Source organism: Filicampus tigris, chromosome 5 (assembly GCF_054856515.1).
Source record: "Filicampus tigris isolate MCC_2025a chromosome 5, RoL_Ftig_1.0, whole genome shotgun sequence".
Taxonomy (NCBI): Eukaryota; Metazoa; Chordata; class Actinopteri; order Syngnathiformes; family Syngnathidae; genus Filicampus; species Filicampus tigris.
Genome location: NC_141221.1, coordinates 28,145,586 through 28,166,619, shown reverse-complemented (window position 1 = coordinate 28,166,619; position 21,034 = coordinate 28,145,586). Strand labels below are relative to the sequence as shown.

The 21,034-nt window shown below is 41.0% G+C and overlaps 2 protein-coding genes across 3 annotated transcripts in view; both read left to right on the top strand.

The window, feature by feature from the left end:
- ak6 (adenylate kinase 6) overlaps nt 1-5,934 on the top strand; it is a 45,652-nt gene extending 39,718 nt beyond the window's left edge. Inside the window, exon 6 of the mRNA XM_086030169.1 lies at nt 4,830-5,934. Within this exon, the coding sequence (XP_085886295.1) occupies nt 4,830-5,019 (190 nt within the window). The 3' untranslated portion in view covers nt 5,020-5,934. The remainder of the gene's footprint in view (nt 1-4,829) is intronic.
- Nucleotides 5,935-8,676: 2,742 nt separating this feature from the next.
- ydjc (YdjC chitooligosaccharide deacetylase homolog) overlaps nt 8,677-21,034 on the top strand; it is a 42,403-nt gene continuing 30,045 nt past the window's right edge. For both annotated transcript variants that reach the window (XM_086030168.1, XM_086030166.1), the window contains exons 1-2: nt 8,677-8,786; nt 17,713-17,888. In XM_086030168.1, the coding sequence (XP_085886294.1) occupies nt 17,725-17,888 (164 nt within the window). In that variant the 5' untranslated portion in view covers nt 8,677-8,786; nt 17,713-17,724. The remainder of the gene's footprint in view (nt 8,787-17,712; nt 17,889-21,034) is intronic.

The window sequence follows — 21,034 nt, the reverse complement described above, 5'->3', positions numbered from 1 at the left end:
GTCATCGATGCACCAACCACCGTTATAATTGGCGACAGCACCATTAGACGTACTCACTATCCCAGCACCGTCACCTGCTGTTTTCCCGGAGCAAAAGTCATGGACATAGTTAACATCCTGCCGGGTGTTCTTGACTCTCTGCCATCATCCATAACCCGGCTCATCGTTCTCGTGGGGACAAACTAGACAATACGCCGACAGTCTGAGCAGACGAAGAGAGACTTTCACGCCCTCTTTGCCTTGCTAAGAACCTGCGGTCTGTCGGTCTGGGTGAGTGGCATTTTGCCGGCATTATCTTGCGGAGTCGAGCGCTTCAGCCGCCTTTTAAGCTTGAACATGTGGCTCCTACGCACGTGTGGCCACCTTCACTTTGCTTTTATTGACAATTTTAACATATTCTGGAATCGCCCGCCTTTTTACCAGCCGGATGGTGTTCATCCGAACTCTTTTGGTAGCAAGATTTTAGCCGCTAACATCCACCATGTTGTTACCAATTCCACTCCGAGCTGACTCTTGTTTACCAATCATATTTCTTCTTCTACTCATAAACACTACAATGACAATGTCACTACCATCACCTACAGGCCAATACCAGCTGCTCACAGTACCACCAGCCTCACTAGCTCCCCCTGCAGGCCCCCATTATCATTACCACCATCGGACAGCTTTCCCATTGAAACAATCACCGGCAGACGCTTCCCTTGCACACACAAACAACGTGGTTTTAACAGTGGTAATCTAGTATATGTTAATACTACTCATTCATACCACCATGAGCGCACATCCAGCACAATAATTAATCTGGCCGTGCTGAACGTGCGCTCCCTTTTAAACAAAACTTTTATCATAAACGACCTGATTTTAGACAATAATTTACATGGTATGCTTTTAACTGAGACATGGCTTGGTACAGATGCTCCAGTTGCTCTCACCGATGCTTGCCCACCGAATTTTAACTTTTTATTTTCTACAAGGGATGGCAAAAGAGGAGGCGGGACTGCATCAATTTTTATTAATACTCTTTTATCAAAGGAGATCATTTTTAGCAGCTATTTATCGTTTGAACATCATGCCTTTGTTTTTAGCAGTCCCCCTATTCCCTGCATTACCCCATCATTCCACTTCTTTTATTACAGAATTTTCAGAATTCTTATCCATTTTATATTCCAGTTATAACAGGATTTTAATAACTGGCGATTTTAATATACACGTGGACAACATCTCGGACCCACTATCCAGAGAATTTTTAAACCTTTTAAACTGCTTGGATTTTAAACAGTACGTCTTGCAGCCAACTCACAACAGAGGACACACCCTGGATTTGGTTATAACCTATGGCTTGTCTGCTGGTGTGTCCTCTGTTGTTGACTTGGCAGTGTCAGGCCACTACTGTGTCTATTTTAACATCGCCAGTTTTAACCATCTAGCAGTCCTGGTGAGAACAGTGAAGAAACGCTACCTATCTTCTGAGGTGGCTGCAAATTTTATCGAGATCTTAAAAAGCACTCCTGCTGACATTTTACCTGTACCCTGTGATCTTATTGTTGACAATTTTAACCTAAATCTTAAATCATCATTAGATTCAGTCGCTCCACTTTTAATTAAAACAACAAAAACAAAGACTGTACCCCCGTGGAGAAACAATGCAATCAAAACATCAAAGAGAAAATGCAGGAGTGCAGAGAGGAGGTGGAGAAAAAATAAACTTACAGTACACTATGAAATATTATGTGAACAACTGAAATAAAACAGTCAAACTGGCAAGATCCTATTTCTCAAACCTCATTACTGTCAATAAAAACAACCCCAGAGGTCTCTTCTCCACCTTTGAACTTTTCACTAGTTCTGATTTTAATAAGTCCCCACAGAGACCAATAGACGCTCTCCGTGAGGACTTTGCAGACCACTTCAGAAGTAAAATCGATGACATAAGATCCAGTCTTTTAGCCCGTCAAAACACAAGTTTTAATAAACCTGGACAATCATATTTACATGAGGAAACACTGGAAAGTTTTGCCCTGGTTGGTCCTCCCAGGTAAACCCAACGACCTGCCTTTTGGATCCAATTCCCACATTTCTTTTTAAGACATTTTATGGATTTTTTTGAGGAACAAATTTTAAATATAGTCAATTGCTCTCTTCAGACGGGCGTCTTCCCCGCTGCCTTTAAAACGGCGGTGGTGAAGCCCCTTCTGAAGAAGAGCAATTCTGACCCGAGCGTTTTTAATAATTACAGACCTGTATCCAACTTACCGGTTTTAAGTAAGATTTTAGAAAAGAAGATCACCAAATTTTATTAAACAGACTGAAAAATCTAGTGGGCATCTCCGGTACTGTTTTTAACTGGTTTTATTCTTATCTCACAGACCGATATTTCTTTGTATGTATGGATACTTGTTCCTCCAAAACCCATGAAATTAAATGTGGGGTTCCCCAAGGTTCGATTTTAGGCCCCCTACTTTTTAATCTTTATATGCTTCCCCTTGGGGATGTCATCAGGGGACACGGCATCCGCTTTCACAGCTATGCTGATGTCACACAGCTGTATATTGCCGTGTCTCCTGATGACACAGGACCCATTGATACCCTTTTAAATAGCATTTTAGATATCAAGTCATGGATGGCAGATAATTTCCTACAGCTCAATCAGGACAAAACTGAGGTTTTAGTTATCGATCCTGAAGGTCAGGGAGAGAAACTTTTACCAAAACTACAAGCTTTTAAACCCTCACATTGTGTGAAGAACCTTGCCATCATTTTTGACTCTGAGCTCAGTTTTATTCCTCATATTAAAAATGTGACCAAGATTGGTTTTTATCACCTTAAGAATATCGCCAGAGTCTGTCCGTTTCTCTCTCAGGCTAACACGGAAGTGCTGATGCATGCTTTTATTTCCTGTCGTTTAGATTACTGTAATGCCCTGCTCTCTGGCCTCCCGAAAAAGAGCATTTCACCATTACAACTACTGCAGGATTCAGCCGCTCGGGTGCTGACGAGAACCAGAGGGCGGGAGCACATTACGGCAGTCTTGAAATTGCTGCATTGGCTCCCCGTGTGTTTCAGGATCGATTTTAAGGTTTACTTTTATTAGTTTATAAATGTGTTAATGGTCTTGGGCCATCTTATTTATCTGATTTGCTTTTATCATACCAACTCTCGCGGATCCTGAGGTCCTCTGGCGCCGGCCTTTTTATTTATTCCAAGGGTGAGGACCAAAATGCATGGCGAGGCTGCATTCAGCAATTTTGGTCCTCACCTTTGGAATAGCCTGCCAGAGGACGTCAGGTCTGCAGAGACTGTTGATATTTTTAAAAGGAAGCCCAAGACACACCTTTTTAGTTTGGCTTTTTACAACTTTTAAATAATTTATCTTTTCTTTTGATTGAAGATTATTTTTATCTTATCTTACTGATTTTAGTTCTTACACTATACTACTGTTCTGTCTTTTAGTTTTGTTGCTCTCTGCCGTTGTCAGCTTTTAGCTCCAGTGTTTCCTCATGGGGCCTCCGCGTTGAGGGAGGGGTGGCCGCCCTTCCCGCGGGGGCTGTCATCGCAGGGACTCCTTGGGTCTGGGTGGCCGGCGGCCTCTACACTTTCTGAGGGGTCCGCCTGTCTAATCCGGGCTGGGGTCTCTGTGGTGCTGGCGCCCCTGTGGCCGTGGGCTGCCATTCCCCTCAGCGCGGAGAGCTCCCCTTGGGTACCCTTTCCTCATATGGCTTCTCTGTGCCTTGTCATGTCTTTTTAACACATTTTATCAGGTTGTGCACTTTGTGTGGGTGTGTGTGAGTGAGTGCTGATGTATTAGTGGATATCTGTCTTGGGTTTGTTGGGAGGGAGGGCGTGAACGGATTTTTTTTTTTCGTGTTTTGCTTTGGATGTTTTACAGCACTTTGAGTTGCATTTTTATGTATGAAAAGTGCTATATAAATAAAATGTGATTAATTCACAACCTCCTGTGCAATTGTGCCTCCCATAAATACACATTGAATGATTTTACGTTCAAATGCTGGAGCCTGTTTTTTTATCCCTGTACAGAAAAAAACACATGTTGCTTATTTACTCGGGGTAGACCACCTCGTGTGTCCGTGAAAGGATGCATCTTCTTGTTTAGAATCCTGAACGTTCAAATTCCAGGAGTACCCTTTTTTTATGATCCTACAGAAAAAACTCATATTCCCCACTCTTTGACCAAACTCTGTTTTAAAACAGGACAGAAACCTTGCGTACAACAAATGTGAACCGCATGGAAATACAAGTAAGAAGAAACACTTTATCTAATAAAACAATCATTGCTCACATCGTGCACATATCAAATACATTTCATAGCAAACCATTTTCCACAACCAAAGGATATGTACCCTGAACCCCCTGCGCGCGTGTGGGGGTGTGCGGGTGTGCGGGCGTGCGGGCGTGCGGGCGCGCCTTCATCCCCATGGATGCACGCTCATCCCCTCCTCCTTCTCACTCTACATTCCCCCCACGGGCGCGCGCTCACCCTCCTTCTCACTTCCCAAAGTAAGATGATGCATTCTATCTATTAAAACATACAACTACACTTAATAAATATATCAAATAATGTTCAAACATACCCTGACATATACTACTTTGACCTTTTGACTATTTCACATAAAAATAGTGACCCCAGGATGTACGATAGTTAAGTTTACCACTTCCAGATGTCCAAGAAACTATTAAAATGAAATATAATTATTTATGACTATGACCTTTTGATCCAAAAAGCCATAAATCAAGGCTTAGATTAAAGAGTTTTGACAACAAACCGCATGATATTACTTTTTTCCTTTATTCTCTCCTGTTATACTTGACAGGGGCTACACGGGAAAGAAGCTGCAGGACAATGTGCAGTGTGAAATCTTTCAGACCATCTATGAGGAGGCAATTGAGGCCTACAAAGAGGAGCTTGTCCAGCAGCTACCCAGCAACACTCCAGAGGACATGGAAAGTAACTTGGAGCAGATAGTGCAGTGGACTAAGCAGTGGATAAAAGACCACAATTAGAGTGGAAATGTGCTGCCTGGATGACTGGCTGTCGGTTCAAATATGTTTGAACAAAATAATTTGTACCCTTTTTCAGCCTGTACCTTTTATATTTGTATCATACTGCCATCTTGAAAACGGCTCACCTATTGTATAATCTTTACATCCCTGAATCAGTCAATTGTATTTGCCCTTTGTGGAAGCACGACATCAGAAAACAGATGGAAGAGCTCAGCAACCAGTGGAGCAAATGGTGGGGCCTAAGGGGCGGGGGCCCGGGCATCCACAGTAACCACCCGTCGGCGATCACTTATGAAGGGCCATCAGACTGTATGACGTTTGTACGTCTTCCGTCAGCACGCCACCCACCCCATGGAGGGGCATGAAAATATATATGTGATGTGTTTCCACCAAATCAGGCGTATGTCTCCAAAAATGAAAATTGAGATATTCATGTATTCTCATTCTGTACTTAATTCCCTTTTACAATCATGTATAATACATGGAAGTACATCAAAACTTGACAAAGTTACAGCAATTTCAATGTTGGCATGCTGAAAACTCACATTTTGAGAAAAATGCGTTAAAGTTTTGGCACATACACCTTTCAAAGGCCCATAGCAACCAGTACCTTATAAAAACAATATTGACCCCAAACTTTCAGTCAGTGTTTGAGAGACCACTCGCAAGTAAGGTCCAATAGCAGAAGGACATCATCTGATATTTTAACCTTTTAAAATCTCAACAGGTGAAATATGGCGATAATGATTTGGCCTCAACCCCAAAACAACTTTGCAGATCCCATTAGGCTCACAATTAATTTCCAGAGACATCATCTGTGAACAAAGTTTGCTTGTTTTGTTGTGTGCTACTTGTGTGTTTTTGTTGTTGTTGTGGGAATACCAGGATTTGCAGAAACTCTGTGAAATACCTGAACGCTGCAAAAAGGTGTCTTGATTCTTAACTAACAACTCTGCTGCCTACCGTTAGCAGCTTTTCATTTGTAAATGTAGCTAGTCTGTCAAATCAGCGGAGGGAGGTCTTGCATTGCAATGCAGGGGGTGGTGCAATTCAGGGGTGTGGGTTTCTTTCATCAAAAAGCAGGGGCTGTGGTAGCTGTAGCTCCTGCAAAGTCTCTATATTCATGTGGATATTTTTAACTTGATCCACTTTTCCACCACATATCTCACTGAGCAGAGAACAGTTGTGAATGTTTTATTCGCCAAATAACCGGGCGTCACCTCTGTCACTGACGACAATTTTCGACCTTTGTGCAACCTTTTACCAATGTTTTAGTGACCTTTGAGACAACGCGTGGGTATCTTGAAAAAGACAGGTGATGACAAAACGCAACTAGTTGGGACAGCATTGCGAACATGTTCCACTCCTTGGCAACTATTTCCAAAAATGTGCGACCTCCTGGAGTGGCAGGCAAATCAACTCTCCACATCCTGTCACTATTGGACCCAGCCCATATAAAATGGCACACTTTCCCCTCCATTCCGCTTTCAACCGCCCACCGTTGAAGATGGAGTTCAATTTGTTTGAAATGAATATCTGTCAGGACGAGGCTCAACATGCTGCTGTGGCTGTACTGTGGAAACAATTAATGGGGGTGCTGCGGCTGACTTGGTTGCTGTGTCTTAATGAGGGGTCTGCTACCATAGTCTTGAGTAAAGGCCAGTACCTGATTGGTGTAGTTTCTCCAAGCCTGGTCTTGTGGAATTTGCATCATGATCGTGTAGAGATACTGTGCAAAGCTTTTGACTGCAGCCTCCTGGCTTGATAGTGTTAGGTTTTGTGCCATTCTCTGCTCCAAATCAGCTTTGTTCAAAAGCTGTTAGACAGACAATAACAATTTGCATACATTTCCGTTCAGTAGATGCGCCCACAGCACTGAATGTGGTATTAATGATTTGGGATCATGCAAACGACCGTCATTAGTGTGCCTTGCAGAGAAGCCGCTGCTGGAAAACAAGCCTTTATGTGGATAATCCTTCATACAGCTTCTAAATAGAAGATGGAATGAAGGAGGGACGGGCGGAATTCCTGATACAGCTTGGAAGAGAGCTTGCAAGCAGGCATGTCCAATGGCAAAGAAGATGAAGAAAGAACTGCTTTGGCAACAACTTCCCACAGCTGCCCCAGGGAAAATTGCGACGTGTCAGGTAATCTTAAGATGCAGATGCAATAACGCCACTGTAAGTTGTGTTGGATGTTATAAATACATGTGGCCTATGCAGTCGGGAGATGGCAATGTCAGGTATGTTGTGATCGCTAAGTGAGGGTCACTGAAATGCCAGTGACACAAAGAAGGGCACGCCACAATCTCAACACTGATTTATGGATGCTTTTTGGGATACGGTGTTTTTTGCACACATTTTTCATCCCTGCATCCATTATCTACACCGCTTATCCTCACAAGAGTTGCGGGGAGTGCTGGAGCTTATCCCAGCTGTTTTCGGGCAGTAGGCGGGGGACACTCTGAATTGGTTGCCAGCCAATCGCAGACGCATTTTTCATATATTTACTATATATATATGATAGGATTCCTGTATTTCAAATTCTGTTCTTGGTGTATTCAGAAAAATAAATGAAAATGTCATTGGATGTACTTAAATCGCCATTCCTATACTGTATCTGTCAAGAAGTCACACACTCTTTTGGCTCATAAATACATCTCAAGAATAGAAAAATACATGTCGATCTAATCAAAGTTACTCAGTGGCACAATTAATGTACAGTAGTGATTCATTCACAGATAAAGTGATTGTGCAACACAAGTTTAATCCAAATAGGTTTGTGTGCCGCATCCCACACCCCAACCGCACACCCCACTGTGCGCCATTAATTGCCTCGTTTCCAGAACAAATGCGTCTGAGCGCACATTTATGCAGAATGTTAACTAAAAGCCTCGTACATCGGCGGTCCTGTGGTACAAATGGATATTAACGCAAAGTGGCGGAATCTGGTATATCTACTTTAAAGCTACGACCTGGTGACCGTGGTTGTGTTGGCAGCTAAATGCTATCTTTGTTGACACTTAAACTGTTGTAAACAATTCAATCCACTCACAAGATACTACCAGCCGCTAAATCGATATGAATGGATAATTCAGAATATCCAGACATTTCTGGTAATACCCACGATGCAACACGCCGTATTGCATCTCTGGTTATTATTATTGATTTTTTTCTTTTTGTATTTTTTTATAATGTGTTGGAACTTTTTATTTGTTCTGAATTTGCACTATTTTGATGACTTCAACGGCATTTACTGCTGTTTTATGTGCAATTTGTTCAATAAAACGTTTTTTAAAAAGCCCGCAAGCAAACTTGCGTCAGCAATACTCGCTGTCGCACGATGACGTCAATTTGGAAAAGGGTAGTCGACTCATTTAAATCAGTAATGCCCTTTCCTATTTTCGAAAGGAAGCATCTTTTCATCACTCCTTGATGACGCCATCCAACAAAGGTAGAAAGTGACATAAAAGTTAGGAGATTTGACTTTGCGAAGATGCCCCTCTTGTTATATAAGATGCCAATGGTGCACATGGTCATGTGTTCACTTGCGCATGAGTGGCGTTCGTTTTCGTTCTCTAAGAATGGAAAACCATGTGATTTTGACACAGCCAATCAGCGATGACTACGTTATGCCACCGAGGGCAACGTTGCAGCATTTGACCAATCAGCGGTCTGGTAAATACGTGCCGCACTTCCTTGTTCACAGCCAAAAAGCCGACGTCCAGCTGGAGTTACCTCAACATTAACGGTTTTAAACCAATCATGGTATGTCAACAACTCTCACACATTTTATGTCAGAATAGTTACACTACGTGATTATGTAAGTGTTGTTTGAGTTGTTTTACGTTATTAGTCTTTGTCAGAGCCACTTGCCAGCCTGTTCATTGGTGCTATCTGTACCTTAAATGTTTCCGTGAAACTCGTTTTTAACCTAAAACGTTCATAAATTGAGGTAGTGTTTCAAATTTAAATGACTTGAAATGCAATTAATCAGTTCCAGCCCAAAAACTAGGTTATTACCTTTTTTATGTTTTTAAACACCAGTGTGGTTAATTACGAAAAAGAAGCAATATAGAAATAAATGAAAACACTATTTATGAAGAAATAAAACACTTAAAAATCAACACTTTATTGTTCCTTAACTTTATCTGAGGAAGGAGAAAGGAGAGAACTACAACTCCTCCATTGAAAAAGAGCCTTCTTCCGTAATAATGTGGGCTGTGTCCGAATGTGCACACTATTCCCTATTTAGTGCACTATGGACAATTCAGAATATCGGGCATTTCTGATAATACTGTACCCACGATGCAACGCGCCGTAGTCGGTGAAAAGAACCCACCGTATTGTATCCCTTTTGCCTGTGACTAGCATATAAATCTCGCAGAGAAAATCATGCCTAGGAGTTGTTATCCCGTTGGATCTCCCAACCATAACATGTTGGAAACTAAATTATTATTCCATATTACTGTCGCAGGGATTCAAGCGACACGTTTAGAGCACGTCATTATGCTTCTCTTCATTTCTCACAAGTTACCATATTGCCACTTCGGCACTTCCTGTTACGCCTTTCTCAATAAAATAAGATTACTTCAACAGGTTCCACCACAATTACTGGGTAGACCGTGAACGTTGGAGAAAGAGGAAGCTAGTGGGACTGGACATTTTGGAATGGAAGCTAACCACGTTCTCGAGTGATAAAAATCGCTCTTTTGCCTCTGCAGGAGACTACACAATAGGTCCCCACTGAAGTGTACACCTAGTAAAAGTGCACACACAACACTTGATATTCATGTCCCTCAACACATGAATGAAGCAGCATCGTTCCAAAAATGTGCTTTTGTGCTGTCTCTGAGCTTGTTAACCTCTGCTTGTGTATTTGCGATGGGTTTCGCGCCAAACGACGCACTCTGCATAAAAGCACTTCCTGTACTACAAAGACCAGCATTCCTTGCGGTTGAGCATGCGCAGTGTCTCGATTGTCTCTGCGTGCCGGCAGTATCTTTGCTATCTTTTCTATCTATTTTCACCCTCCTCCCCTCCTTCTGCATCCACTTCTCAACAGTAATGCTAAGTACAGCATCTTATGCTTTTTTATTTTAATGTATATTCTTTTTCTAATACAAAGTATTTTGATGTAAATTCCGACTTTAACGGTGAAATCCGACATATGCGGAAAGTCGCATTACGCCAGTGTAGGAATGGAACTCGTTCGTAAAATGAGAACTCCCTGTATTTACACTTAAAAATATTTTCCAGTTTCCTGATTAGTCAATTGCTCAATGAATCGTGGGTAATATGAGACCATCGATGAGGGATTAGTCGAAATGTGGAACAAGGGCGCAAAAGGGGCGGGGCGACAGCACTTTGGAGAATTGGGACATCCAACACCAGGGGTGGCTAACCACTGAAAGACCAAGAGCCACAATTTTGACTGTGTTACAACAAACAGCCACAACATACACATAAGTATACATAAACTGCTCCATAGTATTCCCTCCCTAGCTCTCTTTTGAATGTTGTGACAACCCCCATTCATCATATATCTTTGTAGCTCATGAAATGTTCTAAGCAAGTTGATATGAGTGCAACTTACATTTTGGGAACAACTACTGTATATCTACTTTTCTGACTGATCTTTAAGTGAACAACCTGTGTTTGAGAAGTTCATTTCTGGTTGATGTTTGAATGGAGGGAACACAAGTGCCACTGAGGATTTGAAGCCTTGAGGTTATAATGATCCCCAGGTAGAATGGCTTGCCATTACGTATTTGGTAGGCCAACACTACTGAACTTTTTTCTATCTAAGTCATTTGTGTCAAAGCATGTTATGCACGTACTTGGTACCTTGATTGACGAATGTAATCCGTTCCATAACCGCATTCAAACGAGCCCTCGCACCTACTGTATTCATTAGTTTGTGGAAAGCAGGGGTCAGCCACTTAGTTTGGCGGTGGGCCAAATTTTTTCCTAACAATCCTATTGCAGGCCAAAATTACATTTTCATTAGACAAACCTGCTGTAACTATCAAAAGCCCACAGTTTGGTTTTATCACAGTATTGATGTCACTATATGATATTTATTTGAATATTGTGTGAAAGCTCACAGCACTCTGCAGTAAGCCTCACTGTATTGCTGGAAAGTTCACAATACATGGTCTGCTCACTAATTTGACATTCATTTTTCTTATTTATGGCATTAGAAATGTGATACTGCCTACTGACAGTGATTCCTTTGTTTATCAAGTCAAAAACGGAACACTCTGTGAATAAAGGCAACACAGGTATAGGAAAAGCAATTAATAAATAATCACCTTGTTAGTTTATTTTTCTGTGTTTACTGAGATGCTTAAATTTGGAGGGTTCTCTCTGATGTGTTGTCTGAGGCAAGGGGTGGAAGTCAGGCGAAGCAGCGGTCTCCACAATGGGCACAGCTCCCCACCAGATGATGGCACATCTCCCCCGAAGATTGATTGCGAAGCCACGCTAACTAGGGGTGTAACGGTACACGCGGGTGTATTAATACATTTCGGTATGGCATGTTCAGTTCGGTCCACTTGCGTTCGGTCCACTAATTAGCGCGAGCTTACGCACGGACGCTGGCTGTTGAGACGAGAGTTGCCGCACAAAAGAGAGAGCCAGAAAGGAGCCAGAGCTCGAAGGTCTCCGCGTACTCTGCGGTCTCCTGTTTGGGAACATTCTGGCTTTCCGGTTCCTCATCGCCGATGGGGAACGGTGCGTGGATGAGTCCGAAAGTTGTGTGCCGACATTACTACAAGAAATCGGCGGCTATGTTGCTAGCTGCAACATGCAGCACGTCTAACATGCACGGCATCATCCGACTGTGATTGTTTTTTAGACGAGGAAGCAAGCAATCTTTTTAGCCCAAAACGTCAAACTTAAGTAGCGAGATCTATCATTTTGTAGCGTCTTCCAGGAACACACCACCAGACGTTGTTTAATTATCACATTTTTATTAATCCAAGTACAACTGCTCGCGCTCTTCTTTCCCCGCTGCTCTACTCGCTTACCGTACGATGCATTCATGAACCTCGGAAACATCACACCTCAGCAACACACAAATCCGACCAAAACACAGATAACCCAATTCGTTACAATATGCTGTTGAACATTCAAAGATTTCAATGCCTAAAAAGTGTATACAATTTCATAGACTTAAAATAAAATGTTCATTATAAAGAGTTTTACTATAGTTACAATAACAGTTACAATTATTTCTATGTTGGTTTTTTTTTATCACAGAAAGTGTATACATGTACTGTAATGATAACTTGTCTATAACTTGAATACTTAGGTGTGTCATAGGCTTTTGCTGCTGAGTGTTTAAAGATTTCTGTGTCTTAATAATTTACTAAATTAAGAGAGCTTTATTGTTAGTGTATTTTTTCTGGTGTAATTTCTTAGAATATCACCCGAATGGTTCACTTTTATTTATTTTTTCTAAAAAATGTACCATTTACTTCTTCTCTTTTCAAAATAAACATATTTTTAAAAAAGCACAGAAATGTGATTTAGCGTACCATTACACCCCTAACGCTAACACAGGAGGAGGACTGGGGGCCGCTAAATGCGTTGAAAGTGTCCATAATCAACGTGTGCTTCAATTCACATTCGTTATATATATTTTTTAATCGGAATATGAACCCATTAAGACCCAAAGCGCCTGGCTAAACATCTCTCTAAAACCTAAGGTCGTCTTTGGAATCACCCCCAAAAACCTGAAATTTTCCCAGAAATTCAACATCTAGAAAATAATCAATCTTTGCCCCAGTAGCAGATAATAATTCCGAAAGAAATTGATCTTAGATGTGGCTTTCAAACTGGCCCGAGTTCATTAATTGTTACTGTTTCAATCGAAGATGTAAAAATTAAAAAAAAAGTTATTTTTACATCTTTTTTTTAATCACTGCAAGAGAAGCACTATTTTTAATTTTTTAAAAATAGAGTAAATATGGTGCTTCACATGTTTTTATTGTATTTTATTCCCTGTGTCCTCTGATCTAAAGCATGTATCTCACTAAGTAAGGTTTGCGAGTGTTTGTGCACAGCCCAAATGTTTTTTTTTTGTTTGGTTTTTTTTTTGGTCAGGGTTTGTTCAAGTTTGCAAAATGTTGCAAAGACGTTTGCCAGACATTCACAAACAGTTTTAACTGTCACAAACAGTTTTTTCTTGTAGCAAAGAAATGTTGAACATGTTCAAAATTTGAACCCGTATGTATTACTCAATTATATTACACTGTGCAATTTGTCCATGCCGTATTTTCCGGACTTTAAGTCGCGTTTTTTTTTCATAGTTTGGCCAGGGGTGAGACTTATACTGTGGAGCGACTTATGTATGAAATTATTAACACATTATTACTGCCATGGCTTGTTAGTGCTGACTTGTATTTATGATGTTTTGCCTCCCTCTGCAGGCGCTTTAGCAAAGCATTGCAAAGCGCCAATTGAAGAGGTCAAACAAAAGCGCCTGCAGAGGGAGACAAAACATCATAAATACAAGTCAGCACTAACAAGCCATGACAATTACCTATATGGGCCATTCTACTGAATTGGTTCAATTTCAGAGTTGGAAAATGTGTGAAATTTGTATTTTATTCCAGAACAACCTTTATTGTATTCATGTTGCACCATATCTAAGGGGCACAAATATAGTAAAAGTACAATCAATAGTATTTTCTAGCTTTTTCTTAATATCTTGCCTATCCGACAAATAAAATAAAAATGGCTTAACTAAGCATGGCCGTAGGTGTATTTTAGTCCGGCCCACTATCGGCCCTCGTGCGTGTGACGTGCTCGCGAGGTGGCCAAAATTCATCTCATCCTACTCGGTGAAAGGCTTATTTTTAGGCTTATTTCTACTCCCGCGTCGGCGCGAGCAACAACTGCTTTTATAGGGATTGTGGTGTTGCCCCCCAGCCATGACCCCCGCCCCCTCTTGTTATGGTATACCCCAGTTGCAGGTGGGAGGCGCGGGTTACGTGACGTGACAATGAGAAAATACAAACACGCTTGAGCGCACGTTGCTTTCTCACATGTTGCGATGACAGTTTCCCAGCTCGTTGCTGCAAAGTAAGCATAAGCAAGCTACTCACCCGCGTTGCCCCTTAGCCGCCACCTTCCAGATCGTTTTTGCAATAAAATTAAATGCAAAACAACTTGTGTCCACGAGTATATTGCTGACTCAACTCAACTGATGTTGGCACATCAAGGTGGAGTTCATGCACTTCTTCTGGCGTTCACTACTTGCAAACTTGTTGTGTTTACTGGTTTGCTGGTATGCTTTTATTTTGAAGGCCGGGAAGGAGAGGAAGTGGAAAATAAATAAGTAACTTGTTGACTGCCATTTCTGGCGGTCTGCTGAACCCACATACTATACTGTACTGTAACGAACTGAGTTATCGTTGCTGTGGTTGAATTCGTGTTTTGCAGAGTTATGTTGTTTTGAATGTGTTGCGCGGCTCGCTGGATGGGAAGGGGTGCGGGCGAGAGAGGAGGAGCGGAGGACGAAGGAGAGAGAGTTTGTCACTGGGTGGATTGAATGGTTGTTGTACTGGTGTTGACGTCGGCTACGGCCTACAGTAGCCGGTTGAATTGATAAAAACGCGTTCATTGAACGACGACTGATGGCGTATCATTGGGAGATGCTACAGTACTATGTGGCGCATTTTGAAGCGTGTTTGAAGCGTTTCCACAGCGGGTTTGAATAATGAATTAGCCAGCTAATGATCCTTAAAAAGCCTCTGCCGTTAGCGTCTCTCCCGCAGCTACGTCAATTACGGACGCTTTTTTTTTTTTTTTTGGGTCTGGGGGCGGAACGGGACGGGGGCCAACAATGTTTATGAATATGGCTGGGGGGTCGCGGCCGGAAGGGTACCCACATCAAGGGTGGAGGGGCAAAAAATGGTCAAGTGCCCAGCTCTGGCGATTAGTATGTACAGTCAACAACCTACAATCATCCACAATTCAGCTCGTATATAAATGTCATTACACACAATTGTCTAAGTTAGTTTCAGACAATGGTTGAACAAGAATGAACCACAAACAGGCAGACATGCTAACGATTAGCGATCGCGATTAGCATTAGCGATTAGTATGTTCAGTCAACAACATAATCATTCACAATCCAGCTCGTATATAAATGTGGCATGCTCATTAGATACAATTGTCTAAGTTACTTACAGATGATGGTTGAACAAGAATGAACCACAAACAGGCAGTTGCCTGCCTCTGGCTGGGGTATTGCATCATGCAGCCACACACGTAAGCCGAGCGCAGAGGAGACAAAGAGATAATTACGACCGAATACATAAATACTTTTGGAGACTTGGAAACATTCTACATGGTCGGGGATAAATTAAAGACTTATTTAATCGATCTACAACCGTTTTGGTGAGTTTAAAGTTATCTTACAGTAACTTTCTTGTATGCTACATGTGTGAATGTTAGTTAAATGTTACCATCGTAGGTCAGTGGATATGATGTGTACTAAGCGCACAATTTCCTCCAAAAATGCGACTTATATATGTTTTTTTCTTCTTTATTATGTATTTTATGGGTGTTGCGACTTGTACTCTGGAGTAGGCTTGTCAAAAATATCGATACTTCGGTACTTACTCGATACTAAACATTTTGAACGGATACAATACTAGCTTGCTGTGGCATCGATATTACCGATACCAAACCACTGACTTTGATACCAACAGCACTTTGCCAACGTCTGCTCCTAATGGGGTGCTGCTGCCGCACACACTGCCGAAGCCTGCCCCGTGCGCCCCTCCCTCCCTGCTCTGCTGAGTGCAGACTGCTCGTCGACTCCCTAGTTAGCAGCGCGCATGAGCTACAAACAAAGTACGACCGATTTAAAAAAATAAAATAAAAAAACTGTTTGCGCCCGGGCTCCTGCAGCAGAAGCTGTGTCGTAATAGCACGGAAGCCCGCCCCCACTTGAGCTGCCGTGGTCCTTTTGGTCAGCCCCTCCGCTCACTTCGTACCGGCTGGCGAGCGCGGGCCGCGGCATCGGCTTCTCTGAGCGTGCGCCCGGCCCTTCCCAAGGATCTCCCCAGCAGCCGCCGCGGTGGCAGCGGTCGCCCATCGCGGGGTCGCTGATCCTGCTCGGGCCGGGCCGGCCCGGCTGGCTCATTCGGCCGACGCCGAACCATAGAATGGCGCGTTGCGGGTCATGACCCAAAGTCAGAAGTACGTCTAATGGCAACATTGAACCAACAAGTTCAAAATCAAATGAACATATCCAGCTAATATTTATTTTATAGCATACGCAGCTGCAGCATATACAGAAACACTATACACTATACATATGCTTAAATTAGATAGACTTCCTTGCTTGCCCATAAAATGCAGCGTTGTGTTTGTCATATATATTTTCTTTCTAAAGCAAGACAAGGTTAGCCAAGTTTTCAGTAACAGCTGCAGTATTGTATTGTCTTGAACTTCTCAAAAATAAAGATCTTGTGAAAAATAATAAGAGATAATGCAAAAAAAATGTATTAAAATAAATACTGGTTAAAAACAGCCCTTTGAGTAGTAATCCATGGTAAAGTTAACAAATAGTAAAAAGTTCATGAAATTGAAGAACAGAGACGTTTATGTGATTTGTCCAAAAATAAATCCTTGTATTTCTTTTGTTAAGAATCGGAATTGTGAATCGTTAGGAACCAGAATCGAATCAAAACATCGGAACCGGAATCGTCCAAATTCAAATGCTGCCCAACCCTACCTGCTACTGTTCTGGATAGCCAATAACTGAAAATATTTTAATTTATTTTATTTTTTTATTATTACTATTATTATTATCTGTGACTTGTTGGTTTGCCTTAATAGATAAACATGTGGGTCTAGATACTCAGACAACTTACAGATTTTGTTGTCAATTTATGTTACTGTAAGGGGTGGGTGTTATTCTTTTTCACTACTTCAAACAACTTGAAAATGATATGCCACTGGTGTTGCAGAGTATGGTTATTTCTTTGCACTAGTTCAGACAATTTACAATTTAATGATAGTTTTTTTTGTGTCTGTTTTGTTCTTTGCACTACTTCTTCCTTTGTTTTGCACTACCCCAGGCTCAGACAATTTAAAATGTGTCATTGCTTCCAGGCATTGACTGTACAGAGGGTTGTCGAAGTTAAATACTGAAGTTGTACTATTTTTTTGCACTACCTCTTAAAAAAACTATTGTATTAATGATAATTTAAGTTTTGGGCGATAAAAACGTTTTACAGTAAAAAAAAAAAAGAAAAGCCTGTGGTTTAATTTGTTCGGTATGGTATCGAGTATCGATACTGAAATGGATTCGGTATCGAAGTTGAAATTCTAGTATCGTGACAAGCCTACTCCAGAGCGACTTATAGTCCGGAAAATACGGTAATTGCATTTATTTTTGTTTGTTATACTCTGTTGTCTGCTGCCAGTTATGCATTGCAAATGATTCTCAATTGCCTTACCTGGATAAAAGTTTAATAAATAGATAACATTTGCCTCAATTATTTTGTGGCCTTTCAAAGGTGTTTTTGATGACCACATTGTGATCCTATCCTTCTCATTGGCAAAATATTGGTACATAATATTGTGAGTTACTTTGTGATTCCCTGCCCAACTTTCAATATGTAGTAGTAATCTTTGTCCTTTTATTGTGTCCATCCATTGTTCTCCACAGTAACAAGCAACAATGCCGCAGCCCAGGATTTTGCTGGTGGTGACAGGAGATGATTTTGGCTATTGTCCCAAGAGGAATCAGGGGATTGTTGACTGTTTCAAGGCTGGAGGCATTTCCTCTGTGTCACTGCTAGTTAATGCATCTGCTGCCAAAGATGCAGCAGATCTGGCTAAAAGGTAAGGTAGCAGCTTGGGCTTTGCTTTTTAGCCATAGTGTTTTTCTCCCTCACTCAAAAATGATCACTGGAAATTAATAAGTCTAACAAGGCAACACAGTCATATATGACTGCATGGGTTTCAGAGTCCAAAAATAAGATGATGGTAGATGAGAATAGCGTTTAGCATCACTAGCTTTGGTTACTCCTTTTGCCGCAAGTCTTAAAAGATTCATACCAGCGGTACCTCGGGTGTGGCGGTGCGGAATGAGGGCAGTGGTGCAAAGTGGGACTTTGCCTTCGTCGACAGTGCCTAATAATGTTTAATAATGCACAGACATTAGCCGAGTGCTATCAAGAACTTTGTTCATTGTCGAACTTGTTTGCGACAACACACCCTAACATTGTAACACCTTCAATACAATACTGAGGGCAGTGTATACAGTCGAATGGATGCTACAAGCAAGTGGAAATACACCAAAAATGAGACCTCAGCAAGTCTATCCTCAAATGCCATCTATCCATTATCTGAACCGCTTTAGCCTCATGCATAAGGTACAATTAAAATGGAAATAGTGAACGGTGTCCTGTCAAAAAGCAATTTAAGTGTCACCATGTTGGTGTGTGTTGTAGTGAACAACTTCTATGATACATTCAATAAAAATATAAACGCAACACTTTTGTTTTTGCTCCCATTTTTTAGGAGATGAACTCAAAGGTCTAAAACATTTTCCCCACATACACAATATCACCATTTTTCTCAAATATTATTCACAAATCAGTCTAAATCTGTGATAGAGCACTTCTCCTTTGCCCAGATAATCCATCCCACCTCACAGGTGTGCCATATCAAGATGCTAGTTAGACACCATGATTAGTGCAAAGGTGTGCCTTAGACTGCACACAATAATAGGCCACTCTGAAAGGTGCAGTTTTATCACACAGCACAATGCCAGATGTCACAAGATTTGAGGGAGCGTGCTCACACTCGATGGCGTCTGGCACGTTGGAGAGGTGTTCTCTTCACGGATGAATCCCGGTTTACACTGTTCAGGGTGGATGGCAGCGTGTGTGGCGTGTGGTTTTCTCAGTCCCCAGATCCCCCCATAAAACAAAACTGCACTTTTCATAGTTTCAAAGTTGGGTATTGTATGTTTTGTACATTTGTGCTGTTTTTTAATTTAACTAAGTCATAGAATTTGAGAGTGTTTAATGTGTGTGTATCTTAAAGATAGACTGTGTATTTGTTTTCTAAGTATTACCCCATATCTCCACACAGTATGGCAGTAATAATAAACAATACAATGTATATAATGATTCCTTGTTTAGGAGATCCTTGGTTTTGTACAGGATACCTATACTTCAAGAGATTTCTTTTAACATTTTCTATGTGTGATTTCTAACATAATTTTCATCTATAATAACTCCCAAGAAATTTTGTTTCATTTACTCTTGCTATTTCAGTTGAATTGACGATACTTTTGACTTAGTGTTTAATTTTTCATTTATCTAAAAATTATATACTTCGTTTTGTTGAAATTGTGACAGACCATTATTTTATTATAGTTAATTATTTTTCCACAATATCCAGAAACTGCTCCTCAGAGCGGTACAAAGTTGTGTCATCAGCAAATAGATTTTTTTTTCTAAACTTTAGAGACACAGCAAATGTCATTGATATAAATAGTTTTGGCACAAGCACAGACCCTTGGGGGCGCCGTGAGTTATCGTTTGATTTTAAATTGTTAAACTGTACATACTGATTCCTGTCATCTTGACGACTTTTCAGCCATTTTTGTGCCAAACCTCTTATACCATATCCCTCTATTTTTTTTCCCATTAATATATTGTGATCTATAGTATCAAAAGCTTTTTTTAGGTCTAAGTAAACACCAACAGGAAATTATATCTATAGAGGTTGGGATTACCATTACTGCCATAGAAACAACAGATTTTCGTTTACGAAAACATTCGTAGTAATGATATAGGTTGGTAATTTGTAGATAAGTATTCCTCTCCACTTTTATAATTTGGAATAATCTAGGCTGTTTTCATTTTTGATGGAAAAACGCCAGTTTTGAAGAGAATGGTTTCAAATATATGTGAGGGGTAGTCCAATATGTGGACTTCTTTAGTGTTTTAACATTTAATATTTCTATATCGTTTACAGCATCAAAAAGGAAGTCAACCCAAACATTTTTTTTTCAAGAAAATGTTCTATGCAGACCCAATAGTTGAAACAAGGCATTCTGGTTAATAATGTGTTTGTGGAATATGAGTTAAGATACGAAAAAGTGGCATCGAGCCATCCCTAATACGTGGTGACCATTTTGGAGGGGTGATGTTCCCATTAAAGGCCAGACGAGAGCTTGACTATTTACGTTATGAAAAACTTATAAATCACCCCCGTACTAGCAAGATAGCAGCATACTTAGAGACTAGTTGAACATCATACCTGAGCAACAAAGCTGACAAACACCAAAAAAATGGCTAATCTGCACACTGAAGAAATACATTTTAAAACTTTTGAATATGTTGACCATCTGTTACGAAATGCGCTATATAAATATCGTATTATCGTATTATATTGTATCCGCCTATGACGGAAGCCCATTTTGGAGGCGATAAACGATAGACTGAAAAAACGAAATTAAAAAAAAAAAAATGGACAGGGTCAGCATAGTCGGAAGCACATTTTGTCTATGTCATCGTGTATTGTCTATTTTCGCGGTGAGGCTTCAATGGCCGCGACGAGGCTTCCGTTTACCGTTGGCCGTGGCAGAGCACAAAAAGGCGGATATACCCTTCCAGCTGCAGATGGAAGGCGATAAACAGACAGGGAATTTTTTGTAAAATGCCCAGTTCTGCATAAAACATTTGATCCTGACAATAATCTTGATCCAGATAACCACTTCTAAACAAATAATTGTAACTTTTGCTCTGAGTCATTATACCAATGATCAGTTAAATGAAAACAAAAAATTGACAATGCTCTCTCAATTATACACTTCAACAGCAGAAGTCTCGATAAAAATGTCAATAAATGTAAAGAATGTGTCATCTTCCACACCGCTTATCCTGAACAGGGTCGCGGGGGGGGGGGGGGGGGGGGTCTGCTGGAGCCTATCCCAGCTGACTATGGGCGAAAGGCGGACTACACCCTGAACT